At 41.2% G+C, this 26,708-nt stretch overlaps 5 protein-coding genes across 9 annotated transcripts; 1 reads left to right on the top strand and 4 right to left on the bottom strand.

Moving 5' to 3' along the window:
- Window positions 1-447: 447 nt before the first annotated feature.
- On the bottom strand, window positions 448-7,848 carry mlpha (melanophilin a). The gene is made up of 16 exons (XM_085913839.1): window positions 7,832-7,848; window positions 7,298-7,422; window positions 6,337-6,558; window positions 6,151-6,263; window positions 5,652-5,696; window positions 5,262-5,320; window positions 5,087-5,176; window positions 4,715-4,817; window positions 4,434-4,624; window positions 3,938-4,018; window positions 3,585-3,806; window positions 2,504-2,674; window positions 1,964-2,125; window positions 1,807-1,863; window positions 1,690-1,735; window positions 448-1,500 (listed from the first exon to the last, which is right to left on the bottom strand). Exons 2-16 carry the CDS (start codon window positions 7,405-7,407, stop codon window positions 1,457-1,459), a joined length of 1,716 nt encoding a protein of 571 aa, XP_085769965.1. The 5' UTR covers window positions 7,408-7,422; window positions 7,832-7,848; the 3' UTR covers window positions 448-1,456.
- Window positions 7,849-9,156: 1,308 nt separating this feature from the next.
- On the bottom strand, window positions 9,157-16,143 carry LOC147062182 (CD59 glycoprotein-like). Of its 5 annotated transcripts, XM_085921875.1 has the most exons (9): window positions 16,103-16,124; window positions 13,587-13,644; window positions 12,637-13,296; window positions 12,077-12,150; window positions 11,397-11,900; window positions 11,175-11,253; window positions 10,853-10,954; window positions 10,196-10,269; window positions 9,157-10,122 (listed from the first exon to the last, which is right to left on the bottom strand). In XM_085921875.1, exons 6-9 carry the CDS (start codon window positions 11,227-11,229, stop codon window positions 10,000-10,002), a joined length of 354 nt encoding a protein of 117 aa, XP_085778001.1. In that variant the 5' UTR covers window positions 11,230-11,253; window positions 11,397-11,900; window positions 12,077-12,150; window positions 12,637-13,296; window positions 13,587-13,644; window positions 16,103-16,124; the 3' UTR covers window positions 9,157-9,999. The 5 variants fall into 5 exon arrangements, with proteins under 5 accessions (XP_085778001.1, XP_085778010.1, XP_085777993.1 ...); XM_085921884.1 differs by having other exon boundaries at window positions 11,397-12,150; window positions 12,637-12,775; window positions 16,103-16,143; XM_085921867.1 differs by having other exon boundaries at window positions 11,397-12,150.
- dytn (dystrotelin) lies at window positions 12,153-16,788 on the top strand. The gene is made up of 15 exons (XM_085921854.1): window positions 12,153-12,228; window positions 12,303-12,334; window positions 12,469-12,555; window positions 12,672-12,876; window positions 12,966-13,051; window positions 13,115-13,194; window positions 13,260-13,331; window positions 13,511-13,674; window positions 13,746-13,857; window positions 13,962-14,095; window positions 14,163-14,298; window positions 14,699-14,751; window positions 14,839-14,980; window positions 15,172-15,586; window positions 16,498-16,788. Exons 2-15 carry the CDS (start codon window positions 12,316-12,318, stop codon window positions 16,590-16,592), a joined length of 1,800 nt encoding a protein of 599 aa, XP_085777980.1. The 5' UTR covers window positions 12,153-12,228; window positions 12,303-12,315; the 3' UTR covers window positions 16,593-16,788.
- A 10-nt stretch (window positions 16,789-16,798) lies between these two features.
- Window positions 16,799-22,036, bottom strand: zdbf2 (zinc finger, DBF-type containing 2). The gene is made up of 8 exons (XM_085921841.1): window positions 21,923-22,036; window positions 20,681-20,777; window positions 19,888-20,045; window positions 19,197-19,710; window positions 18,851-18,973; window positions 18,269-18,579; window positions 17,866-17,998; window positions 16,799-17,661 (listed from the first exon to the last, which is right to left on the bottom strand). Exons 2-8 carry the CDS (start codon window positions 20,774-20,776, stop codon window positions 16,867-16,869), a joined length of 2,130 nt encoding a protein of 709 aa, XP_085777967.1. The 5' UTR covers window position 20,777; window positions 21,923-22,036; the 3' UTR covers window positions 16,799-16,866.
- A 268-nt stretch (window positions 22,037-22,304) lies between these two features.
- On the bottom strand, window positions 22,305-26,197 carry eef1b2 (eukaryotic translation elongation factor 1 beta 2). Its single transcript, XM_085920758.1, has 7 exons — window positions 26,030-26,197; window positions 24,684-24,806; window positions 24,485-24,614; window positions 23,643-23,712; window positions 23,291-23,416; window positions 23,036-23,103; window positions 22,305-22,425 (listed from the first exon to the last, which is right to left on the bottom strand). The coding sequence occupies exons 1-7, from the start codon at window positions 26,107-26,109 to the stop codon at window positions 22,339-22,341; spliced, it is 684 nt and encodes a 227-aa protein (XP_085776884.1). The 5' UTR covers window positions 26,110-26,197; the 3' UTR covers window positions 22,305-22,338.
- Window positions 26,198-26,708: the final 511 nt, after the last annotated feature.

The following is a 26,708-nucleotide window of genomic DNA, read 5'->3' as shown; positions in this document are numbered from 1 at the left end:
CGTTACGTTACCTTCCGCAGTGTGACGACGAAGGGGGCGTGGTTTTTTTCTTCTAAATGAGGTGACTGCATGGATTGCAAATGATTATGTTCTGAGTTCAAAAACAAAAAATAACTGTGCCCATTTATCAAAACGGTTATGGTGATGTCATATCTCAAATCACATGGCCCATTAAAACTTCCCATAACATAATTACTAATAAGAATATAAACCATTTTTACAGTTTGTGTGCATGTCATGGAAAAACGAAGTCACATCTAATTTCAGTCACTCACTAAATTGTAACACGTCTTTTTAAGGATAAAGAATATAATGGTGGGGGAAAAAACTACACAGATGAATAAAAACCCAAAATGTATCCAACAATTGGGGCAGGGGATTTGTCCCACAAATGACACAAGATTTGGCACAGGTTGGTAACTATTGTTTATTCAAAATGTGTCTATGACATGTCCATAATGCACAGAAGAGAGAGAGAAGACTGCATAATGTCATCTGAATGGATTGCTCAAAATCTTTTCCAATAATCACTAATAATGATTGGGAGGACTCATTAAAATTGAGAGCAAAACTGACATCATGTCATATCCATCATCCATTCATTTGTGTTTAAAGTGCTTATCCTCATTGGGCTTGCGTTAGGGTCAGCTCAGACTCATCCCTATCCATCCGTTTTCTTTACAGAGCATTAGGACATTGATTATGCTCATGAATCTTCACAATAATGATTAGAAAGCTATTATAATACTAATATCAACATTTGAGGCCAATTTACGAGTGACGTTAATCTGGAAGCACTTTACATATTGAGCAGGTCAAGAGCCACACGCACACCTTGTACATTATATGCAATATAATATAAGAAAAACAAGGGGCAAGCAATGCGTAACAGAGGCAAGGAAAAAATCCCTCTAAGGGAGGAAACCTTGAACAGAACACAATGGACCCTATCCATAGGGGACAGAGACCAGGCCAGCTCGCAAATTGTTAAATTCATAACTGCAATGCTTTTTTAGGTCTGCGTGTGTGTGTGTGTGTGTGTGTGTGTGTGTGTGTGTGTGTGTGTGTGTGTGTGTGTGTGTGTGTGTGTGTGCGCGTGTGTGTGTGTGCGCGTGTGTGTGTGTGTGTGTATGTGTGCGTGCGCGTGCGTGTGTGCTTGTGTGTGTGGTGTGGGGGGTGGAAAACACCCCCTAAAAGTATATATTGAAAAAAAATATTGGAAAAAAAACAGCAAATGGTTTATAGTCGGAAATTATCTATATTTTCAAATGGCTTTTGATTCTGGAACCTATTTTATCGTGAACATCCCGAAATTTTAAATATTCTAACTGTTGGAAACAATGGCTAAGTATTACATTTGTATCATTTTGTTCTAATTATTGTCTCGAAAATAAGGAGGCCTAAACAAAAATTCAAATCCTTTGAGACCTTAACAGAGTTGAAGAAACATTTTGGTTCAAGAGATGTTGGATTTCCATGCAGCTCCATTTCTTTCAGATTCTGTGAAGAGACAACATATATATAATTTTTATTAAAATGATATATCACTGGTGCCAGCCCGAAACCTCCTATGCCACAATCTGAGAAATTTCACATTTTCCCCCCCATACTTATTATATTGGCCAGTTCACACATACTGTTTTGAAAATTACTTGATACATTCATGAAATTGCAAGTAGCCTTCCTTACTGGCAATGTGATCTTGGCTATACTTCTTCCTCTGTGATCCAGAAACCTAAAATAAACCCAAACAATAATTATATTCCACGACAGTGCATCAAACCAATGATTACAATTCTTCATTACCTTCTTCTTCGATCCTACAGCCCGCAGAGCTGCGAGCTTACTTTCGATATCAGATACCTGCAGAGAACAGATGGTGTCATTGATGCAATTTCTTGCATCTTAAGAAACAACTATCCAAGAAAAACTGTGATTGGTTGATACGTGAGGCCCCGCCTACCTCACTTTCAGCACTCTGCATCCTGGCGGCTGTCAAGGCCACAACGTCCTCCAGCTCGGAAAGCTCCGAATCTGTTGTGCCGCCAAAGCGATTCTTTGCACTCTGCTCCAGTCGTCGCAGCTTTGTTTCCAGTTCGTACGACTGCCCGGTGGCAATGTACACCTGTGACACACGCGTGATGTATGAGGTGTCCCAAGCCGGTAGAAAATGACAATTGCCACTCCCACGTACGAAAAGAATCCTTCTCAAAGACACTAACAAATTCTTATTTTTGTCTGAGAGTCATAAATTGAGGGTGACTGATAACAGAAGCTATTTCTAAACTTGAGGTTTTGTTTTGTATTCATGGGAGGAATTTTGGGAGAGTGTGAGTTTTTCTGGTTTCCCCCGTTAAACGAAAGACAGGACATTGCCGGAGTACAGGACATGACTGCCTTGGCGGAAGACTAAAAACAAAGAAATTTAGCTTGACGTTCACACAGAAAGAGCTTAAGAAGGAGGGGTAGAGGCAAGAAGGCGAGCAATTTGCCGGAGGCTTACATTTTCCTCAAGTTGCCTGAACGCCTCATCGGCTTGTTTAGCATCAGTCCCTAACATGTGGGTTCTGTCCACCGGCTCTGACAGGCCGAACTCAACCATCGCGTTTTCTGTGGCATTAATGGTTCTCAGGGCCTCAGTGGTGAGGTCACAAAGGGCGGCGGCGGTCGATCTCTGAAAGTCATGTAGAGGCACAGATGTTAGCAGGACATGATCAAACCTGCGCAGCACTACCAGCCTGAAGGCACCCCTAATCCTCCTCCCTTTATCTGAGAAGGACGCCGGCGGCAAACTGGAACCATCATCTTCTGTAAAATCGGCTTCAGGTCGAGTTAAAGATCCTCAGCTTATGTGGCCACTTTATGATTAGACAAATCCCATGGCCAAAGTTTACAAGTGGAGTATGGAGAGCTTGACCTTCCAGTTTAGCGACTCTTCAACGAGAACCCCGGAATCATGAAAGCCTTTACTCAAAAGCAGGGATTTGTTTGGGGGCATCTTTTTGTTGTTGTACTTTTGCCTTGAAATTTTAAAATAGATTTTTTAAAAGTTTTTGAGAGTGGGTTTTTTTTTTGTGTATTTTTGCCTTGAAAAAATAACAACAATTTTTAAAATGTTTTTGTGGGTGTTTTTTATTTTATTTTTGCCTTCAAAATAAGAATAATTGTTTTTATTGACATATTTGTATGTACGAAGGTACCATATTGTCAGTTGGATAAACTCTCTGGAGAAAAACTCTTGATGTGGCTGGTACTCAATTATCTAAAAGGCTATTTAAAATATGTATGACGTAATCTGTTGCTCGTGGAGAAGCATCTGTTGATTTAATGAACAACAAGGTGAAAAGCAAAGCTCGTGTTTCAAAGCAAACAGAAGGTAATGTGAAGGAATTGGACATTGTTAAAGAAAATACTGTGTTAAGATATGAATGCACTTAGATTATGTTATGGGAACAAGCAGAAGCAGAATGGACACAAGCTGACAAACACAAAGCAAATATGTCCATTTTTGATGTGACGTCCAGCTTCCCATTTCTTGTCTCCTCCCGCTTTGCCCAGATGTTCAAGCAGCACAATCATCTTACCTTCTGTGCTTCACTTGGCACGTCATCGCTGGATGAGCTCAGGTTCTTCATCGAATCCAAAGCGGCCGCCGCCCTGCCACCGGCGATGCTTTTTCCTCCCGAAAAGGCCTTCTTGTCCACCTCGTCATCTGATGACATGCGCTTGTTGCCTAGGTTCCCTGCCAACTCGCTCAACTTCTTCATTAGCTTCTCTTCCTCGTTCAGTCCTGATGACTCAGACGCCTGCCAAACATTGGCTCATGAATTGCGTTGCTGGGCTACTCCAGCACATGTGACAACAGTAACTGTGCTGACGTTTCAAGGTGGGACTGATGATGAGAATTTAACGAGAAGAACTTGTAAAGAGGAATCACCTTGTCGGCAGGAGACATCTTTTCCTCCAAACGATTCAGCAGACCCTCGATGGCAGACATGCGTTTGTTCAACTCGTTTATCTGCGGGGTTCAAAAAAACACATCATGAGAAACAACTTTCTATCTTCAGGTATTTTGGATTAAATATCAAACAAGGCCACTCGATCTAGCCACAAGTAGAAACCCGAGTACCCCGAGAAACCCATGCAAGTACGGGGAGATCATGCAAACTGCAAAAAGGAAGGCTGGAACCGGAATCGAACCCTGCACCACTGAACTGTGAGGCGTGGTTGCTCACGAGTGCCCACAAGACAAAATACTTTTTTTTTTACATATTTTAAAAATAAAAGTTGCATGGCGTAACCCTCGGCAAACATTCCAGTTTTCATGTGATGCTTTGTCCACCCCTGGCATGGATGCAACTGTGAGGCAGATGTTGCTCTTCCTCATACTACTTGGGTTTTGATTTCTTTTTCACATTTCTTGATCTTCTTACTGGAGGGTTTTGTCCAAGGTTCTCCTGAGATGAGGCCCGGCTGTTGCGACGGCGGTGGTGGGGTGGCTGGTACATGGGTGGAAAGCGCTGACACTCCTCCTCATCAGACGTATCGATGTACTGCTGACGAGCCATCGAGCTGATCTTGGACAAAGATCGAGTACGAACCATCCGATTCTCACCAAAATCGTCTGCAGCAGGGTAGAAAGTCCGTCATTAGTTACATAACACAATGAAAACCCTTACATTGAGCAAATGTGGAGTTTGAGTTTGTTTTGCACCTGTTCTCATTGCAAAACGATCCAAACTTCTCCTGCGATTCATTCGCTGTTGGTTCAAGTCGTATTCTATGTCATTCCTGTATGCGCGATCCTCCTGAATTTGCTGCGATGTAACATAGAAACGTGCATTTGATGTGTAAATTATAGTTGCCGTGCGGGAAAATATCCAAAAATGATCTGTTTTCAACGTGCAGATAAGTTAGTATTGTGTATATTTTTTTGTTATTCAAAAAGAAAAACTCTTCCAACAGAAATCTCTCAAGTGTGCGTGGGTGCGTGCGTGCATGTGTGTGCGTGCGTGTGTGCGTGCGTGCGTGTGTGTGTGTGCGTGTGTGTGTGTCATTGCCACTACTGAACATTTGTGTGTCTTACCTGCACTGATGAGCGCCGTGAATGGGGGAAATAATCCTCGGAATCAAAGTCAAAAGGATGAACTGACAACAGGCGTTTATTTTTACGCATCTAAAAGACAATTTGTATAAAAAAAATTTATTATTAATTTCCCATTTTCTTTGTTTGTTTGTTTGTTTGTTTGTTTGTTTTTTACCGATTTGTATCGTTGAGCCTCCATTTCTCCCTGATCATCGTCATTAGGGTTGTAGTGGTCTGCAACACAATATTATTTACATGTTAGGTTAAGGCTAAACAGTAATCAAAATCAGAGTGCACATTTTAGAGTAATGAATAAGAAACTGGTCAGTACAAAATATTTTTGTTTTCAAGGATAACATTGCAGAAAAATTAAACATCTCTTCCTTTCATGCCCTATTACCTGCCCTATTTTTTCTGTACTTATATCATAATTTTTAAATGACTATTTTTCCACACTGAGTGTTACTGCAGAGTAGCCAGGAGGAAAGAGTTCTAAAAATGCCACAAGTATGAGATGATTTCACGCTTAACAAAAGGAGATAAAGTGCATTGTGCAAGGACTCACTGCTGCGGACATCGGGCATGCTCTGAGTGTCGTCATCTCGTCCACCTGTCACAGAGAAGTACTTAATTCGCTATTAGCATCATTTTAATAAACATTGTCAGCATGATTCTTTTGATGGTCATTTGTGGCAGATCACGAGATTCTGATTAAATTGCTGGATTTGTATGCTTGTGCACCAAACCATATTCTGTTTTGTTTTTTCCATTATCATCCTTGAATGATCAACTGATAACACAAAGGTTGCAGCAACCCATGTAGACAGACAATGTAAAATTACTCACAGGCATACATTCTTTATCCTCTATAAAGAATGACTAATAATACTGCCGAGTTATTGTGACCGCTCTATGTCTACACAATGTTCATTTCATAGAAGTAGAAAGTACGGCCATTTATTTCTCGAGCGTGGTCACAGAACAAATTAAACTTGCAACTCAAAGAACCGTTGTAACCTCAAAATGACCAACACTGTTCAGACTGCACCCACTTCAGTGCTTACCGTCTCCGTTCAGTCTCTTGTACAGTGACCTCATCACCTTGGCACTCCCGAAGCGTTTAAAACGGTTTCGGATGTTGTCATGATACCACCCCAGGGTACCGATCTTCAGAACCCTGCAGGAGTGGACAGCTCCATTGACTGTGGTGCAACTGAGCCGTACGAGAAATGCTCCCACGCGTGGCTCACCTGGTCATGCGACAGTTGTCGCACACCCAACCGTGCTCCTTTTTGTTGTAGCGGCTGCACGACTTGCAGACGAACAAGCGGCAATCCAGGCACTGGCGTTTGCTGTTCACCAGGAACTTAAAAGGTTGCAGGCAGCGGATACACAGCGAGTCGGCCAAGTTGGTCTGCCCCCCCAGCAGCTCACGCTTGGTGTCCTCCTTCTCGATGGAGTCCTTCAATTTGCTTTGAAACCACAGCAGCTTATTAGTTCAGTGCAATCACATGCAAACGAGAGGGCGGACAGAATGCTGCCTGAGTTGGGGCATCCACAGCCCCCCCAGGCCTCCCGATCCCAGACAAAGAAATCATTTTATGGGCAGAAATGTTGACTCCCCAAAAAAATTCCAAGGGGTGTATTAAAAAAGACGGCATGCAAGTTAACAGACAGTTTTTTTTTACGAGGCATTCATGCCTATTTGATTGCGTCCCTGAAAATTGAGTATGCTTGTAATAGTGTTTGTAAACGTGACGTGATAGTCTTATCAGAAATAGAATTTTTCGCTTCACCGCCGATTTCGTTCATGAAAATGCTAGAATTGGGTTACGAGGGAAGAATCCTTCAAATGTATGTGTGTTTGCGTGTGTGTGCCCCCACCCCAGGTCTGATGGGATTTTAAAACTGCTCTGGAGACACAAGAGTGTCTTTGTGGCCTCTCCGTGTGACTGTCATGATGTACTGCAGCTTTCACGCTCACATTCCTTGATTGTTTGCATGAAAACATGTCGCATGACTTGAGTCCCAAAGTCGCATTAAAACTGAATTGATTGTGTCACACTTTTAAACTAGATTTCACACGTTCATGTATATATTTGTGATACAATCGATTATTGGGTGCATCTTCACCCTACCACAAGGACAAACGATTTCCATTATATTCTAACAAGTATTTAGTTAAGATACATGATCAATAATTAAACCCACCCTAGTCGATCTTCTTCATTTTTCCGCAGGTTAAAGTCACGTTGAATCACCTCCCAGACGTGTTTCGCTTCTTCGTCCGTCAGGCGAGACAAATCCAGTTTATGATCCATGGTGAGGTCAGTTTTCTGAGGATATAAGAAACAAGTTTACTGTCATCTTTTTTTGTTATTATTTATTTAACATTTAAATATTGTGTTATGGGGACACTACATTTCCCAACGATTGTTTAGTAAAACCCTGACATGTTGATATCGAGAGAAATTCTACGTCAGTGACAATCAGAAAAAAAATGTAAACAGTCTCAGAATTTTGAAAAATACAAAATACAAAATAAATGGAAGGTTCTCTAAAGCACATTCTAAATGATATAATTAAATAGTTAAAGACATCAAAGCTTTACAAGTTAAAATGCAGAATAAATCAAAACTAAGTCTAGCCAACAAAATGTCAAGGAAGCAATGTTATGCTTTCTGGTTTAAAGTTAAAATCCATGCATTTGAATAAAGAAAATAGTGAAGAGAAAAGGAAACCCACCTCAGTGCAGCTACTGCTGAATCACCCAGCGTTTAACTGAGAAGGTCGGCTGATCACATGTCCTGACATCATCAGGATCATGCTCACAATAAATAGGCTACTTTGTTGAAGCCAGGACTCTGAAAAGTTCAGGTATCCAGGGTCCATAAAAAAAAGTACTGACTGAAACAGGCAATATGTGTGATGAGTGCCTTTAGCTCAGAACCTCGGGCTTGGTTTCGTTGGAGCCGTTCTCAGAATTCACAAATAGTTCCACGGAAAACATTATTTATTGAGCTTTTAATTTGCACACCAGTTGACTAGCAAAGATATGGAAACACATTTTGGTTGCATAAAATTTTGAGCCAACGCTAGCTACATAGCTATTAACTAGCAATTAATTATAGATGGGTAGCTACTGTGTGGAACTGACAATAAAAATAAAGTGCACTAAAGATCGTTTGAGAAAATGTATTTGTAATTTTACTTAGGTAAACTAACCAGACCAGTTCTTTTTTTTTTTTTTTTAACTGCACGGTGTTTATTTACGGTAAGGGCGGAATGTGAAAGGTTTTGCCACCTTTGTGTATTAGTATTACTTCTGAGCCACCTATATACTGACACATAGGGCTGAATGTGACAACCATGTCTCATGGCTGCCTGCTGTAGGCAAACAACTTTTCATGCTACGTCAGGCTAACACGTGATGATAGTTGAATGACTACTTGCAAGCAACACCAGCAGCAATAGGAAAGGACACCATAGTTTTGTACTTTTAAATGGAATAATTTTTTGTTTAAAATGTAATTTTGTTTTTGTCAGAAGGTCACAGTTGCTCTATGAATGGCCAGTTATATTTCTGGGTGCAATTGGTACTTAAATAGTTCTCTCTTCATCTTGACCAAGTGGACGCCAAACAAATGAAACATACCTTACCTCAACAAACAAATAACAATAACAATGATAATAATTATCATCATTATTATTATTTTAAAAAATATCTGTTGTGAATTGTGTGGGTGTTTTTTCATGACAGCAAGTTCTTCAAAAAGGTGCTGAAATGTTGAACATTTGGATATGTATTCAAAGTTTAAACTACCTGTAAATGTTATGGTGCACTGTAGTTTCATCCTGAAATTTCAAGAACGCCAACATTTCTTAGAGTGAAACCATCGACACCACAACAATTCACAATATTTTCCACTAGGTGGAGCAAATACACAGTTGCATGATGATGAAATGAAGGGAAAAAATACTGATGCCTGTTTAGATCATTATCATTTGCAATAATAATATTTTTTTTTACAATGTTTCAAATAACATTATTTCAAAGAGTAGAATCCAAGTAGAATGATAAATTATTTACATTGTGCACATTTATTTTGTTAATATTAGTTACAAGGTAAATCACAAGATTACATAAACATTCAAGCACAGGTGTCAAACTCAAGGCCTGCAAAAGCTTGCCACATTTTGCCACAAATCAAGCCTTAAATTCATAACCAACTTCATGGGGCAGTTATGGAACATGACTGTATGATTATTCCCACACTGAACAGTTAGGTAAGGGACAAGGAGTAGCCACACACCAAGTCCACAAACAAACAAACACAGTGCAGCTCAGCTTCTGGCTAGCGGACAACGTCATGGCTAGCCACATGTTTTTTTTTTAAAGTAGCACAGTGGAAACGCAACTTCCAGAGGCATTTAAAGAGCATAATAAGCCAGCATAAGAATTCAGAATGCTCAAACTGTTACTGTAGTCGCCCGCGTCATTTCCCAAAATGAAGACTAACTATTGCACTGTTGCTGATTCATTTTAAATGTCATCAAATATGTCCATTTACAAAAGGGATTAGCAGTTTGTTTTGCATTTTCTTCACGTGATTTTTGTGTACGTTTACACCCTCGTACATATTTACGTGGTTTTACCATTACAACCAGTCCCCTGCAATTATGTATATGACTCATCAACTGCTAGTATTTTACTTTTCTATGTCCTTATCATCATGAGACCAGTCTTGAAGTGCTGTTTTTTTTTTGTTTCATTGTTCAACATGAATTAAATTGGAAACACATTAAAATTCTACAAACGTCAGTGAGTATTTATAGAAAAAATAAATTGGAAAAAGACACCTGGACATTGATAGCTTGACAGTAAGCTGGGATGAGTGGTCAAACCGGCGGCATTAGCGGATCACCCACCATGTGGCGGCTACGGATGCCAGCACACCAATCAGAGAACTCGCCGTGGCAGAATGGGCGGAGTTACACAGATCCGAGTTGCAGCACTTGAATGTAAAACTGGACACCTTCAAACCAAAAGATGGGAATGATTATTTCCAGAAGATTGTGGCTTCATCACTGAAGGACTGGGTTTTCTACCTGTGGGAACATCTGTCCCAGTCGGCTGTACTCGCAGTCTGAATATTTGAGGCACTGGCGGAAGGTCATCCCTCCTGGAACAAAAGAATCAGTTGAACATCCGTCATCACGCTCGGGAAGTTTCATCAACATCGGCATTAAATATGGTTGCGGCAAAAGTAGTGAGGTGGACACAAATGACCAGCGTCATACCCAGAGGATAAAAATTACAACTGTGTGCGTAAAAATCAGTAAAAGCACAATTAGACCAAATACAGCCACAAAGGTTGAGTATGATGTTTCTGATGTATGCCTGTCAAAACAATGTTATTTTTCAACAAAAAGGTAAACCCGACCAAGGATACAAAGAATGTATTTTGTGATAAGTGGGAATTATCTGTAGCTTATCACCATCACCATGGCGACAACAACACCATAGTAAAGTCATCATTTTAGCAAATATTTAAAACACTTCAAGGATATTCTGTAAAACTGTATAAATACTGCACGCACCACTAATTGAACGTGCCTGATCATGCCACATGACTACAAATTCTTTTATGTGAGTGCCAACATGCACAAAGTTACAGTGGTGGTGAGGTAAAGCGATGAATTTAATTAATGCGCAAGAAGAAAACGGGCCATAATAATGATTTCAAAATTCAATCATTTCGGCACCTCTCTCTGTGAGCGTCAGGCAGGCGTCGTCGTAGCTGCAGTCTCGTTGTTTGGAGCAACTGGCCGTGTAGTCTTTACAACTGTAACAGCGAATTGCTGAGCCTGTAAAAAAAAAAAATCAGCACATATTTCACATCACTTTTTTCACATTCTTTCTGCAGGGTTTACAAAAACAAGCACAATTAGAACAATTAATTTTTTTGTCTAAAACAAAGATCACAAAGCTCTTATTTTCATTGTTTAACAACGACTCAATTGTCATATATGAATAAGGGCATAGTGTAACAATAAGAAGAGGAAATACTTGGAGGATGAAACATACCAAGTCCCATGAGAGTGAAGCAGGTCAGCAGAAAGATGCTAAAAGAGAACTTCATGTTCACCACAGCGTAGCACAAATCCTGAAATGATAAATGTACTACTTTATAGCGTGTACTCACGATAAGCGATGCAAGAGTAACATTCCACCGACTGTTTATTGACTATGTACCACTTTGTATATTTTAATGTGTGTGTATGTGCATGTGTGTATCAGTCCTCTCACCCAACTGCAGAGCTTGAGTGATGCCAAGTCAATCACTAACTGACCAAAAGTGTAAGGTGCTGAAAAATTGGGCCGTGAGACCACACCCCCTGGGGAGGAGCCTGTTTAAGAATGGGTTCCATTGGTTGAAAAAGACAAAAAGGTCAATGTAATTATTCTTCGGTGAATATTACACATTTCCATACTTTCAAATTGCTATATTTTTTACTTGAAATGTCAAAAACAAAAAAATCTGTCCCAGTGTTTGATCTGTGAATGGACCAAAACATTTCAAGGGAAAGTCAACTCAAATATTTTCTTTATTATGTTCTTTGTGTCTATCACCAAACTGTCAGGTGTGCAAAAGAAGACGCCTTCATCTCCACCAATAACAGCCACAATTGACCAGTCGCCTGCCAGCTACAGTTTTTCTGCACACTAATAAAATACCACTGAATTCGAGAACATGAAGCTGGGGTCTGGATCAGAGTGGCACCACGCTGACCTCGTCACAAGCTCATTGATCTAAGAAGAAGAAATGTTTGAGTGTGTCATGGTGCCACGGGACAAAGAAAGCATAGAAGACACAAATGGCCAGTGTGAGCCGAGACAAGGGTTTGCAGCGCCAATGCAAACAAAGATGCTACTGAGTGACACAGATTGTTTGCTTCAGCTACAAACCTGACTTTGATGCCCCTCACCTCCTCTTTCAGCCATATGATGTCATCAGCCGTTCTGGCTGCCCATTGGTCCGAAGCAGACAGGTGAGCAGCGGCTGTGATGATAGATGAAACCAAAATGGCATTAAAAATTTAACAGCTTCTGCTCGACTCCATGCTAGGAAAGGCTGCAGGTGAATGAGTCTCTGCTAAAATGACTATACGTATAACAAAGTCGGAAAGTTTAACATTCTTATCTCATTTTCAGACTGTAACCTGTCATGGACGTCAACGGTCTCAGTAAGTTATTTTCTTTTTTTTAAATAGCCATCGCTTAAAGGGTTATGTCATTGTGACATCAATTCTCAGCCCAATAATCGATAAGGCATTTATTTTTAAGGGAAATGTAAGTTTGTTTGTTTGTTTGTTTCCAGTTTCAGGGCTAGAGGACTTGAACAAAATCCGACCCCCAGCCTACAGAGTTGCAATGAAGCTTGAAAGTCTACAGAACATTTGTCAGAGTCAGTGTGTTTCATTTTCATTTTATACAAAGCATCTTGGTTTTGTGGTTTCTAACACTGTTTTGACTTGAAGTTACTTACTGATTTGAGAAATGGATTCTTTGTTGTGCTTCCAGTGGATGTCGTGTTGACTCGCCACATCGAGGCCGCCCTTGACCCGGGGGGCAGAGGCAAGCGGCAGCGGGACTCTGTCCTATGCAAGGATGAAGTCACCCAGCAGCTGAAGAAGATGTTCAGAAGTGTGTCACCGGAATTTGCAGATCACTCCACCGTGGAGCCGGCCGAGAAATTGAGCAGTCTTATATTCAGGATGTTTGATGGGTAAAATCTTATTGGCAGATTGAATGCTGGTGTGTGGCTTGGTTTGTGCGTGTTTGTTCAATTAAGTGTGGACTGCGTGTGTGTTTCAGGAATCAGTTGGGTCATATACGAGCTGTTTCTCTCCGTATTGCTCTCATCTGTTTATCGGCAGAAACACTCCTGCTGAAATATGGAGGTGGGAAATGTGTTTGTTATTTTTGACAAAATGCACTTGCTAACGTGAGCGACTGTGTCTCAGCCCTGGTGTGTACAGCGGCAAGTGCTTCCGGATCCGTAAGTAGGTCATCTCTTCGATCCTTATTGGAGGATGTCAACCAGGTAAACCAAACTAACTACATTTCCCATCATGCTCTCGTCATCTGACTCCTGTAATGCATGTTCAGGTTCCAGCGGTCATCCAGGAGGAAGGAGTGTTTGGTGCTGTTGAAGAAGCAGTGAAATCATGTTTTCACGAGGTGAGGAAAAAAATATTTCCTCAGCTATTTGGAGTTTTATTAACACGTCATCACCACTTCAGCCACCTTCGCTTGTTGTTTGTTCGTAAGAAAAAAAATCCCTAAACTTATAAACCATGATGTAGATTCTAGAAGTTGTCATTGGTCATCATGGTAAAATTTACACAAAATTTTCACAGGTGCTGACCTCCACCGTAAGCAGGGAACACGTCTTATCATGGTTACAGAGTGAGCCTCGTTTGTTGCTATGGTTACCTGTTCTCTATCGCCTGTTCATAAGTCAGAAGGTCGTTCACCCCGTCCGCTGTCATATCTGCAAGATATTTCCCATCAGTGGACTCAGGTGAGTGTAACCATCTTTTTTCACGATCCTCTATTATTCGCTATCAATAAATAAAGTGTGTGTGGATTCAGGTATCGCTGTGTGAAGTGTCTGAAAGTCCACATATGTCAGAGCTGCTTCCTGTCGGAGCAACAGACACGCAAACACAAGAGTCACCACCCGGTGATGGAGTTCTGCACACCGGTAAGAGTTGAGAGACAGCGGACATGAAGTGTACAGAGAAAATTTTGAAAGAGGCACATAGTTGGTTGAATGAAGCAATCTCCTACAAACCTTCTCCCTGTCAGCCCACATGGCGAGAGACTTTCTCTTCAATTGCGCACCGCGCTCGTCACTTGCTGTTACCACGCCGATCTACTCAAAGAGGAGCTGACAGCGCAAAGAGTCCAACGAGGGAGGAAGTAAAGGACAGCCATAAGACGTGAGCCAGGTTTTATGACTATCAATCGATCAATGTCAGTCCAATCAAATCCAAATTTGTTTCCTAGTGCGCCACCTGCCCATTCTACCGTCACTCTGGAAGAATGTGGGAGCACCATTGTCTGTGTTTCCCATGATTCCGCGGTACAACTTCAATCCTTTTCATCCAAGTCCCTTCAGACTGAGGAGACACTGCCAGAACAGGTGACCTCTGATTACCTCCCACCCGAAAGTCTGGCTACACAACAGAGAATGACCGTGACGTCACAAATTATTTCGAGTGGCAATAGGTCAGACGTCATCACTAGTAAACAAACTGCTCTTTGTCATTTGATCGGCAGTGCAATGGAGAAAACAGGCTATGTGGCTTGAATGTTGTTTATAGCCAACTTCATGTAAATTGGGTCGATGATAAATGGAACATTGGGCGCAATTTACATTCCAACAGGTTAGCTGATTCAAAAGCGAATGTGGTAGGATCTCAAGACATGAAGAACATGATCACTGAGTGACTGATAATTTATATTTTTTTCGTTGCTCTGATTAATGCCACGGATGTTTTTCTAAAATGGATATCTGATGGTCATTTGTTTTGCATTCTAAGTTGGAAGTATCCACTCTGCTCACTGAAGTTAGGAACCTACACAAAGACAAACGGTAAGTGGAAAATAAAAACCTTCCAATGTTAAAAAGCCAATTAGCAGGATGTGTATTCATCAACACTTGATTTGTTCTTTGTTGGAGGCTTCTGGAAGAGCAACTGCAGGTGTGGCATCTCGCTGTCCAATCCGAACAGTGTATGCTGAAGGAACGATGTGCGGAGATGGAGGTTACTATGGAAACAGTTAAGGAACATAACATCCATCTGCAGACGACCCTCACTCAGGTGAACACATTATCGTGAGACGACTAATGTCTAAGCATAGACTCCTCAAGTCGAGTCAATTCAAATGAATAACAAGACAAACACATGTCGAGTCCCAAGACCGAAAGTTGGCAACATAAGTTTGACTTGACTCAGTTGACTCTCCCCACTTTGAGTGTTTAACTTCACCCATGAGCATTTTCATTCTTCAGACACTGAACAAGCTGGAACTACAACAATCTGCCAATAATGTGCCACAACACCAGAATGAGATGGAGAACACGGAAGGAACCATGACACCAACGTCTGATGTAGACACGTGCGTAAATGAAGATAAAAACAAAGAATTCATGTTGAAGACAGACGAGGGGAGTGAGAGTGAGGAAAGTTCACTCACAACAATAAACCAAGATTGGTCACTCGACATCCACTATGAGGAGGAGAAGTGTGCTGGTAATAGTCATTTTTGTCAATCCATTCAACAAGAGGATGTACGAAAGGAGGTGGACAAAGGTACGACTGATGAACAGGCTTGTGGACCTTGTAGTCCGGAAGAGTTGCTGGAGCAAACGACAGACCGATTAATAAGTGTCTTTGGGACTGGCAGGAAGAAGTTTGAACAATCAGGTAAAACCGACGTTTGGTTTTTGTTTTGCATGTAAATGAGCAGTCTTGTATAAAAAACATTAAAGTGATACCTGATTAAAAATACAAATACATGTCTTAGTAGAAGACAATTTTGGTGTATCTCTGAGTTGTCATTTAAAAATCTCTTATTTTCTGATATCAGATTTCCAATGGTGCCTTGAGTTGGAAGATTCATGCCACTGTACGATTGCAACCAGCTCAACTCATCTTTTCACAACTAGCGACAGTTTGGCAGATAATTCTTGAACAAAAGCCTTCAAGCAGTTGATTGCCACTCCCAATAGAATTTTAGACTCAAATTAAACAAAACAAAGTGAATTTTCATATGTATCTAGAACAACCGCAACACCTTGGTAAAGTCCGAGTCCAACTATTTTCATATGCATTTAAAACAACCATAACACCTTAGCAAAATCCAACTTAATACTAATAAACAATCCAAAATGCCCTAGACAGGCTTATAAATAGTTTTGCAGTCCACAAAACAATACTCACTGCGGCTTACTGTGGAGTTACCATCCCTGTGTACTATAACGTATGCCTGCATTATACTGCCATCAAGTGGCCGTGGGGCCACACTACAAAGAGTGACACAATGTCCATTGAACTCAAGCAAAATATTTGTCAAAATGTCTTTGTTGTTTCATTACTGGGTTTATTTTGGTAGATTAGAGAGCTATGTTTCCTTGGTTTGGTACAAATCATAATTTTAACAAGTAACAAAGATTTTTTCCTCATAATAGTTGAGTCAAAGTGTAAGTTGCCAAAAATAAAAGCATCAATTTGAAAACCCAACTTTAGTACAGTATACAGTATTTGTCCCATTACAAAATTATAATTTAGTGTTGTATTGTCACAACTTGTTATTTATTTTTCATTTTCTTTCTTAGGTGATAACAAGGGTTTGGCACTTATTGAGGCTGCGGACCAAGTTGGAGACTCTTTACTCTACCTGGTGGACAGTTTGAGGCAAATCCCCATTTAGACGGAGAAAAAAAGGTTTATGCCACAGGAGACCATTCTTCGAAATCAATGGTGTCAAACGCATTTCTGTCTCCAGAAAAATCGTCAAGTGGGATGATCTATCCGATAATCATCCATCCATGAGACGTACTCTCTAATGTCATCTCAATTCACAAATATTTTTTGTTTGTTGTGTTATGTAAACGAGGGGCCAAAAAACCAAGTTAGTTTTTTTTTAAATAAATAAATACATTTTTATTTTAAAATGGTCCTTCAGTGTTGCCGTAACAAATGTGCTACTTGTGAGTCTTTTCACAGCCCCTACTCCTCCGAGACCTCCCTCGTCGGAGGTTTGGTTCTGTAGAGGGCTGGGGCGCAGGGCCCTTTTGACGGAGTCCACCTCTCCTGGGTGGTGGAGGTGTGGTCTGAAGTCTTACTCTCCTCTTGGGGGGCCTTTCTTTCCCACCTACTCTTACTTCCTCCAAGCGACTTTGATGCACCGAAGGAGAGGTTTCGTGTTTATGAGTCTGCGCAGAGTCTGTGATGACGGCGCTCGACAGCTTCTGACTTTTGACTCCGGGAGAATCCGAGCCACCCTGCCCGGACCGCCTCTCAGTGTTCAGGTCCGGGCTCAGACTACGAAACAGCTGACGTACATGTGTCGGCAAGGGGTTGGCGGGGGTGGAGCTTTTACCCACCTTGAAACCTTTGGGCGGGTTCTTAATGATGCGATTGCTGCGGTGGTCATAATAGCGGACAGGCAATTGTTTATATTTTACCTTGAGTCTGTGGAAGTCAGGTGGGCGTTTTCTTTTGCGACTGCGTTTGGAGGTGGGGCTTGGGGTGGGTGTGTAGGTGGTGGTGGGAAAAGTAGGGGAGCAGAGAAGGTAAACCAGAGATGTGCTCGACTGGAGCGGTGTGATGACAGGCGAGTACGAGGGCGGCAGGCGAGACCATCGGACCTCGGGAGTCTTTTCCTCTGCGGCCCGATCGCCTGGATGGACTCTCGTGGGCGTGACCTCCGGGGCTGTTTGACAGACAGTTGGGACGACCAAGCGGACGGTCTGAGTGGCGTGACTCACTTTGACCACCTGGGGATAAAAAGTTTCACTTTATCTATATGTTAAATATTACACCTGCACATTCACCACTGTGAAGGAAGCCTGAAGTTTACCGTATGGTCAGAAGAGACACCCCACAGAAGCTACTTAAAGCTTATTTGTACCCCTATGAATTAAAGAGTGTGAGTATGTTTGCCACCTCTACCTATTTGTAGATGTTTCTGTCATGCTCACCTGACACCTAGATGCCATTCTGAAGTCCCGCCTCCTTGGGACTTCTTCTTCATGATGGTCCATTAAAGGAAAGAGGCCCATGTCTGACTCTGCCACTGTCTCATCAGGTGCGTTCACGTTTTTGCTCTTGCTCCTTGTAAGTAGAACGTCAGCAAAATGAGCAAACCAAATATATGTAAGTATACCACAATAAATTATAATATGCTAAGTTAAAAAGATCCATCTGTTCAGAGACTATAATTCAAATTTACCCAGACTAACCATTTAATGTCTTCCAACGTGCATGTTGTTCAATATGAGAAGCTTAAGTACTTAGCCAAATTATACAGATTAAATAAAAGCATTTAAACGAAGAAGTTTTATGTAGTGTATTTTCAAAAGTGTAACTAAAACATTCTGTTACCTGGCGGGGGATTCACTGTCAAAATAGCAGACAAAACGACCTTGTCGGAACTGTCGGACCAGCTCATCAACCTTCTTCTCATCTTCCTCTTCGATCTGGGACCATGTCTTCCCTCGGAAGGACTCTGGCAAATCCTTTGGCATTTCTCTTGGCACAGTCCTGCATACTCTGTGTTTGGTTGCTCGCGGCTTGGTGTGGAGTACGGATTCCAGCTGAGTGGAGTAGACTTGGTCCGTCAAGTCCACCTGAGCATCAGTCAGATGACTGATATCCCCCACCTCTATATGGACCAGCGGGACACAAGAGTCTACCTGGGAACACATTTCTTACCTTAGAGGAGATATTATGTATTTTTGTTTCACAATTTTAAAAAGTGACTTGGTGTCTTTACAAAATATTTCTTACATTGGCCTCTCAGACACATTTTCAGCCAGCAAACAAAAGATTGACATGATTGTTTTATTTCACACTTGATGGTGAGTGGGAAGGCACTCCAGAGCCCTCACTATTTGTAGACAAGCTAGTGAAACAACCCTTGAATATATAAAGCTGGCTCGCCCAACCTTTCCCTTCTTCGCTTACCTGTCCAGGTGAGTCCCAATCACTCTGTGTTTCAAAAGAGTGCGGCAGACTGATGTGGAAGCTGTCTGTCTCATCAAGCGGAAAGGAAGTCAAGCTGTCGCCATGGCAACATCTTTGGATAACCTGGAGCCCGACACCAACACAAAGCATTCATATTAATAAGAGATTTGGGGGGGAGAGGAGAAGAGGAATTTTCTTAGGCCGATGGTAATGTCGATTAATTAAAAAAAACATACATACATAGTGACTAGAATCAACTTACAAATTTCACATCTAAACATCCCATGGCAATTTCTTGGAGATTTTCAAAATCTTTTTTTTCCCATCCTTTACAATTAGAACCAACCTCCTCAATAGTTTGGTCCACAAGGTCACCGCGTGGCACTGAGAAGACCTCCTCTTTTAAAGTGGCCCAACGCTCCTTCTGCCAGCTGTGCCAAGGCTGTGACACAGGGAGACGCGGGGGAGATGTACCTGGATGTGGGCCCTTGGGTGAAAGCGCAGAGGTCAGAGACTTGCTGCTTTTCCTCCTGTCAGTCTTCCTGTGTGCTTTCCTGTGCACGGGTAGAGGGGCCTGATGTTTAGGCACATTTGTATGCCTTGAGTAGATGGTTCTTGCCTCCTCTTGCTCTTTTGCTTGTGTAGAAGGCTTCTCCTGACCTGCCCCCTCCGATAGTCTCTTCTCGAATTGACTACAAAGGCCGAGATCATCATCTTGATTAGTTGATACGTTGTTAGAGCTAGGCAGGCGATCTCGTGTCCCCAATGATAAGTTGTCATCGCCAGAACAACAGACTTCATCAAGTTCCTCCCTGGGCAAAAGAGGAGTGGGAATGGACGGGAGGTCTGCATGAGATGGTCTAGGGACACAAACATACAGCACAATCCATCATCAAACATTGTTAAAGGCAGAATATGCTTTGTCAACAATTCCTTATTCTTATTATTGTATCTTTGCCCATGAATGGCCAACTGACAAAGAATTTTTTACATTACACTTCAACAATTTGTAATATCTCATATTTGGGATTTGTTACCTAGGGTCATTGTAGCAGTGGGGGTGGTGCAACAGGACATCGTGTAGGAATCGCTCCAGCAGACTGCCTTTGGCTCGGCTGCTGTCAGCAAAGGAACAACTGGAGGAGCCAATGGAGGACGCTTGAACCTGATCCAGGTGTTTGAGACTGGCCAAGTGCTGAGAACAATCATCAGAATTTTAGAGTCATAATGGTCCCAACAGATTTAACATGCAAACTAAACAGAACACTAATTCTCTAGATTGATTGAGGCTATGTAGAATATGTTTGGATAGGTCTAGCAATTTTAAGAAAACATAACTTGCTAGCAACGACCTGCTAATCATTTTTTCCGTCAAATAAGAACATTAGTGGAATCAAATTCTGAGTAACAGAAAAGTTAGTTACTATCGTACTGGGTGATCACATTGACTAAATCAGAATTTCCGCTGAGTCTGTCTGTTGCAATTACAATAAAAGCCGCCGGTCTGTCTCTGGTCCCTTGGAATCAATTTATCTCTCTGAGTAGCTCACTTTCAACTGATAGTTTACACAATAAGACTACGGGGAGTAGAGAAGTCTTGCAATCAGCATTTAAGCCTTCGAATCTGCTTTCTCAATCATGCTGCCATGGACAAATGACAAAAGATTTGTTGTTGACTAGAAGGTACATTGAAAGTATCGCCACTTAGATGTATGTGTGACTTGTGATCAAATAAACAAAATCATCATTTTTTTTTCCCCCTACTAAAACCGCTAGTGTAAGCGATCTTCAAATTGCCCACCGCAACACATGAACAAGATGACATGTCACCTGATTTAGGTCATTGTAGAAGACTCGGCAGTAAGTGCAGTATCCTGGTCCACGTGGTGTGCATCTGGATGGCCCGGGCTGAGACTCAGCCCACATCCTGTGATACACATACATTCAATGTAATTTGTCATTATTTGTCAGCATCTATGAATATTTTCTTTACTTTGTAAAATATTTCCACTGTGACAAACATATCATTGACATAGAAAAACAAACTGCTGACTGTTGTTAAATCTGAAGATTTGGCCTTATTTAAAATACAATAAAAATAAAAACTATTAAGTGAATAAATAAACTTGAACTGTTATTTTTCATTCAAATTATTCTTGGATGTTGGTGTATTCTCAATTCTGTGACGTCATTAGGACACTCTATAAGAAATTAAATCAAATGAAAAACCACATCACGAGTGTAGCAGAGTTAAGGCTGATGACTTTTAGTTCAACTAGTCTCTGGTCTATTTGCTTGAGCTATCCCTATCCCTAACTCCAGCACTAACCCTAACCCTAGCTCCAGCCCTAACCTTAGCTCTAACCTCAACCCTAACCCTATCCTAACCTCATCTTAACCCTAACCCTAGCTCTAACCCTAACCCCAACCCTAGCCCTAACCTTAACCCCAATTCTAGCCCTAACCTCAACCCCAATTCTAGCCCTAACCTCAACCCAAACCTCACCTTAACCCTAACCCCAAAGAGGTATGAGCCCTAAAATTGGAGTGCGCCAAAAGATTTGTGGAGCTGCATTTGTCATATGACATGAAAAGGTTTGTTTACAGCCACAATTCTTCAACTTTGCCACAGAGAAAGATTACGTCATAACGATTGAGGTTGAAAGCATAATTGTGACAGTCAGGTGTGCACGTATGGTAGGTGGGATTGAGCGAAACTTGGATTTTGAGGGCTGGCCCCCATATAATGCCCGTTTATAAGTAGGGGGTCCCTGGACGGAAAAAAAAAAAGTTGGCGATGCCTTGTTCTACACGAGGACAGTTGCACAGCTGTGTAGGTTGCCGACGGATCGACATCAAGTGAGGTACATCAATTAAGTATCGCTCCCGGAGTTGGGTCTGTGGCAACTCACTGGCTTCGGTCCCGCGTTAGCCTGAAATAATCACGTGACATGGTTTTATACGTGTTACGCCTTTTAAATCGGCTCTTCATCACAGCCGTGCTGTTATGTAGCCAAGTCATTTTAAAATGGCTTGGTTCATAAAAGATATCTAAAAGATCATTTTATTTACCTGTTTTACTTTCGGACAGTACGAAATCATCTTCCAACGCGCGCTTTTGGCTTATGTGTCAGTTTCCGCTGTTTCCTTCTTCTGCAGCTTGCCACTCGTTTGCTCTCGTGTCTGACGCCACCAAAAGGCCAAATGGAGAAATACACTTCGCTTAATTTCAAACTTAATCAGAGTAGCGCCCAGAAAACGCAAAACCTGTTTTTTTTATGAGGGGAAACTTGAATTGTAAATTGATTTTGTCTCTTTTCATCTGAATACGGTTTATTTTAAGAAAAAAATGCCATCAACACCCATTTCAATATAATTTATAGCCCAAAACATTGAAGCAGGTTGGTCAAAGTGCTACAAAATCATTACACAAAAAATTACATCATAAACCACCTATATTCAAGTGCTTTATTTTTTTTCTTTTCTTTTCATATTTTGTTAAAAGCAGCAACGTCCATCGACTGGACAAAATCCTCAAATGCTGTAATTTGCTCCTCCAGAATGTCAGTGCCCACCTGAATGAAACAAAGGAGGGGAGAAAAAAAACAAAAAAAAACTACAAGTGAGAAACCAGAAAAAATTTCATACAAATCTATTATAGGTAGGCATGCACAACAGCAGCAAACCGATTGAATCTACTCAGTTGATCTGAATTTGGTGCCACACAAATGTTGTGACATATTGTGTACTGTATGCATATCGACATTCATATGCCCAAACAAGTGTGGAAAAACCTCACTGTAAATTTAAATTACGGTGAAATCTTACAAACATCGAGTCGGTATTGTATGCAGGCTCCTTCAGGTTATAGGTTAAATTTTTTTGTAAAATGCATCTGCATTTAACTTTTAAGTACAACACAAACGTATTTAAAGTTGTAGAAGTTTTTAAAATATTTAGAGTTTTTCAATTTTGTGCAACACATTTTGATTGACATATAATTCAAAGAGCTCCCCATTCCTATATAAATGAGACAGTGCTCATGTCGAAACTGTGCAAAATGTTTTTTGTTTTTTTTTAATATTCATTGTCGTGGTACTTGGAGTCAATTTTTTTTGAACAAATAAGAAAAACTTTTCTGGAACATATTTATTTACTTCAGTGTCACGACAGCCCATTACTCACCTTATCGTCTTCGACCACACAGTTGATCTGCAACTTTTTGATGCCATATCCCACTGGTAATAGTTTTGCTGTCGGAGAACATCCACAAATTAACATGATGAATTCACGTCGACATTTAGAGGCTAACTGAACTCCACCAATTGTTTCAGATCATTTGAGCGGCATCACAATCTTCAGCCGAAAGATGGTGAAAGAATCATCATTAAGTGGTGCACGGCCTGAAATCCAAAGAAACGTCTACCGCCACTCGCTTACATTGTCCCCAGACGAGTCCATCCATCTGAATGCTGCGGACGCACTCCTCCAACTTGGCCATATCGGTCTCGTCATCCCATGGTTTGACATCCAAAAGAATCGAGGATTTGGCAATGAGGGTAGGTTCTGAATGAACGGAGGGCAGGGTCTATTACCACCATGGAAACAACTTAACAGCTATACTAGGCCATGCCTTGGACAGCGTCAGGTAAGTATAGCGTACATCACACATCAGCCGAAAGATGGTGTTTGATAATCATCATAAAGAGTCCAAACCTAAGATTGACACCAGCGGTATTGATGTCGAACTTAAAACTGGGAAGAAGAGAAAAAAAAAAAAGTTGTCACTTACTGGTTGATTTCTTGGCGGCATACGCTGCGACACGCTCCTCCTTCAGCTTTGCGGCCTCTGCATCCTCCTCCTACAACACGACAGATGGCAGGTTAGCATTAACGGCACTTTAGAAACACAGTTGTACCTTCAGTTTGGCTTTTTTTGTTCTTGTGAGCAAAAATAATAACATGAGTTCCAAGCAATACCTGTGGTGGCAGTGACTTCACAAGTTATGTTGGTCGGTAAACATGTTTTCCTTGTCATTCCCAATCTACGCCAAAGAGAAAACTAACAGTGTATCTCCCAATAACATGAAATGTCTCACATCTTAATGCTACCAATGCAAAATGGGCCTACTAACTAGGCTACTGATGCTACAGCAATCAGAAACAACTTACTTGAAAACAAGTAGCAGAAACCTAAACTGCCAGAGCATAAAAAATACTGAAGCCTATATTCTTATCCCTATCATCTGCAAAAAAAAAAAAAAAAAACTCCTTATTTGCAGCTAGCTTCTTTAGACTGTCTTTATCACAAAGGAAAGATGGGGCTGAGAAATGCATTTTGGGTAACAAGTATGGCGAGAGAACATATTAAACTCGCAATTAAAGAGCCACTGTAAAAATGTTCTTTTTTGATGTACAAGTCATATTTCTGGGATCAAACCAACCTTTGAGTCAGTTGTCCGTAATGGGACATTTTTCGGGTATAAGTAGAAATGTTGAGGTCACCCATTTCAAATTGACAACTGAATATTCACACCATTCATTTTCACTGTGTTATTAATGAATAGGCAGAAGTGTGGCGCTTAAGTTTGGCAGCAACAAAAATATTCAATAGCCCTGTAGTTGCATCCTCACCTCATCGTCAGAGCCAAACAGATCAACATCATCGTCGTCGTCATCATCTGCCTTTTGAGCGACTGCTGCAGTGGAGTCGCCTACACCTGCCGGGCCGTACTGACCCAAAGGTTTCTTCACACCTGGAAGACTGACAAAACAGGCGCTTTAGCTACAGTTCCAGAGAGCTTCTGTCTGTCACTACAGCAACACTACACACCTATTTTTCTGGCTCTGATACGACTTGATATGGTTGAACCAACGTAGGGCATGGCAAAGGTCCGATGGTGGTGGGGCTGAGATTGCCTCAAAAACAGCAACATCTGCCTGGGAAGGCACATGCCTAAAAGTAAAGATGAGGTTAGTCCTGTCACCAGACTGTATAAATCCTGGAAAGAAGCAAAGTATTTCAAATTATGTTTTGCAGTAAACATGTAAATGAGTTTGCATTGAGTTGTTTTACTAAGCTTCGATTTATCAATAGTGAGTATAGCATTGGTATGGAAGCACTTAGACATCCTTAAAGTCTGGACAACATAGCAAGCAAATATTAATTATATATATTTTTTTTTTCCCCTTCCAGGGATTAAATATAGCATAGCGGTTGACCACAATGATTTCCTTTGAGGATATGCAATCGATTTATGATCCTCAATGCATAAGTAGTAACACTGGGGGTAAGCAGGCTCCCTTTTAATTGTACACAAAATGAATCACTGCAATGCATTTTAATTAGGTCAGTGTTTTTTCAACATTTAGGTGCTACTTTTATTTAGGTAGTGCACATTTTAATAACGTTTTAACTGAACAGGTATTCAAGTAAATTTTCTTCTCTCCTATATTTAAGTTCAAACTGTGAATAACGTTACAGTGACTTACAGTAATAAATATACTTTTAAGGAACAATTTGTCTTTTTTGTGATGAACACTACGCTATTGCAGCGTAATGCTGTTTGGTCGTGATGGCAAGACTGTGAGCAAAGTATTTGAAGAAGTGATTAGATAGATGATAAAGGAAATGAATAAGTGAATTGATCTATAACTTATAGCAGGTATGCTAAATGAAAATCACGTTTAACACACGATTGCACACGAGTGAGTGTACTAAAATAATCAGAAATGTGAAATTATTGTGTCCAAGTCAAGCAAACTGTGCCCTCTCAGATAATAGATATTGAACACATTAGGTCAAGACTCCAAAGGAATTTATCACGGTGGGAAATGTTATGCCTACGTGTCCAGACTTTAGCGACACGCTATGCAATCATCACTAGCAATTCGCCAGCATGTGGCTCATAGCTTCAGAATCTCATTTATTCAACAAAACGCAACGTGCAAAAACCCAAAGCATCGGTTCTCAAGGTAGTCTTGACGATAAGTTTGCCGCATCTAATTAACTATATTAAACTTTTATGTTCGGTTATTATTCACATCGTTCAGCTTGCAAGACGTTAGCCACGCGTATTCAAAATGGCGCCGCCGGTAACGAGGACACATTGGAATTCTTGGGACATCCACCCGTTTTAAACTGGATGTGTATATGTACATTGCCGCAGATGCACTGACCCTTCTATGTAGCTGCGATCCGCAAGGAAATCATTCAGCACTTTGAGTCCAGAGGGTGCTTTCAGGTCACCAAAACCCATGATGGTAATAGGTATTCACTACGTGAGGAAGAAGGACCTACGAGAAGGCAAGGCGCCATTTTATAGCCGTGGACAGGCTCCTCCTCCTCCAACTCCAGCTCCTTCCTGCTCCTCCCCAGTCGTGCCCGTCCCGGAACCCCCCTTACAGTTCGCCAGTGGCACCTACGTATAATTTCCAGATACATAGTTGCATTTTTTTTAAACGCTGCACATGCTTTTGATGTAGTTTTTTTTTTTTTTTTAAAGTAAGGTTCTTAAACGGACTTTTCAAAACAAAACAATCACAGGCCCCCAAGGTAGACTGCACTTGGGGTGAAAATAAAAATCTTCTTGCCAATGCAAGTCGAGTTTACCCTCTTTAGGGCTGTGTTGCGCCTCTCTGGGTGGTCCGGTGCATGGAGTTGCCTTGCCCCTGACTCATACTTGTAAAAAAAACCACACACAAAAAACCCCAATCGTGATTAATTGCCTCTTTTCCATTGGTATTCCCTTAACATTTGCTTCTGTACTCTGCAGCGGCTTACTGTGACTGCTGATGTCCTGTTGCTTAAGAGGTTGGTTATGAGTAACCTATACTAAAGTTGGGGTAAAGGTTGCAC

Source organism: Syngnathus leptorhynchus, chromosome 1 (genome assembly GCF_054491065.1).
Source record: "Syngnathus leptorhynchus isolate UIUO chromosome 1, UIUO_Slep, whole genome shotgun sequence".
NCBI lineage: Eukaryota > Metazoa > Chordata > Actinopteri > Syngnathiformes > Syngnathidae > Syngnathus > Syngnathus leptorhynchus.
Note: the sequence above shows the minus strand (reverse complement) of the source record. Positions and strands in the feature narration are given on the sequence as shown.

Excerpts from the sequence above, each read along its gene's own strand:
- mlpha (XM_085913839.1), bottom strand. The coding sequence starts at position 7,407 with ATGGATCATAAACTGGATTTGTCTCGCCTGACGGACGAAGAAGCGAAA. Across the intron at positions 5,321-5,651 it reads CATGCCCGATGTCCGCAGCA|ACCACTACAACCCTAATGAC; the intron begins GTGAGTCCTTGC and ends ATTGTGTTGCAG. Across the intron at positions 1,736-1,806 it reads CTGTAGGATCGAAGAAGAAG|GTTTCTGGATCACAGAGGAA; the intron begins GTAATGAAGAAT and ends GGTTTATTTTAG.
- LOC147062182 (XM_085921884.1), bottom strand. The coding sequence starts at position 11,229 with ATGAAGTTCTCTTTTAGCATCTTTCTGCTGACCTGCTTCACTCTCATG. Across the intron at positions 10,270-10,852 it reads CCTGACGCTCACAGAGAGAG|GAGGGATGACCTTCCGCCAG; the intron begins GTGCCGAAATGA and ends CTTTTGTTCCAG. Across the intron at positions 10,123-10,195 it reads TGGGACAGATGTTCCCACAG|GTGTCCAGTTTTACATTCAA; the intron begins GTAGAAAACCCA and ends TTTGGTTTGAAG.
- dytn (XM_085921854.1), top strand. Across the intron at positions 13,195-13,259 it reads TATTGGAGGATGTCAACCAG|GTTCCAGCGGTCATCCAGGA; the intron begins GTAAACCAAACT and ends ATGCATGTTCAG. Across the intron at positions 14,752-14,838 it reads AACCTACACAAAGACAAACG|GCTTCTGGAAGAGCAACTGC; the intron begins GTAAGTGGAAAA and ends TCTTTGTTGGAG.
- zdbf2 (XM_085921841.1), bottom strand. The coding sequence starts at position 20,776 with ATGTGGGCTGAGTCTCAGCCCGGGCCATCCAGATGCACACCACGTGGA. Across the intron at positions 20,046-20,680 it reads TCTACAATGACCTAAATCAG|CACTTGGCCAGTCTCAAACA; the intron begins GTGACATGTCAT and ends GATTGTTCTCAG. Across the intron at positions 17,999-18,268 it reads GACAGTGAATCCCCCGCCAG|GAGCAAGAGCAAAAACGTGA; the intron begins GTAACAGAATGT and ends TCTACTTACAAG.
- eef1b2 (XM_085920758.1), bottom strand. The coding sequence starts at position 26,109 with ATGGGTTTTGGTGACCTGAAAGCACCCTCTGGACTCAAAGTGCTGAAT. Across the intron at positions 23,104-23,290 it reads TGGACTCGTCTGGGGACAAT|CAAAACTATTACCAGTGGGA; the intron begins GTAAGCGAGTGG and ends GTTCTCCGACAG. Across the intron at positions 22,426-23,035 it reads GTGTGGTCGAAGACGATAAG|GTGGGCACTGACATTCTGGA; the intron begins GTGAGTAATGGG and ends TGTTTCATTCAG.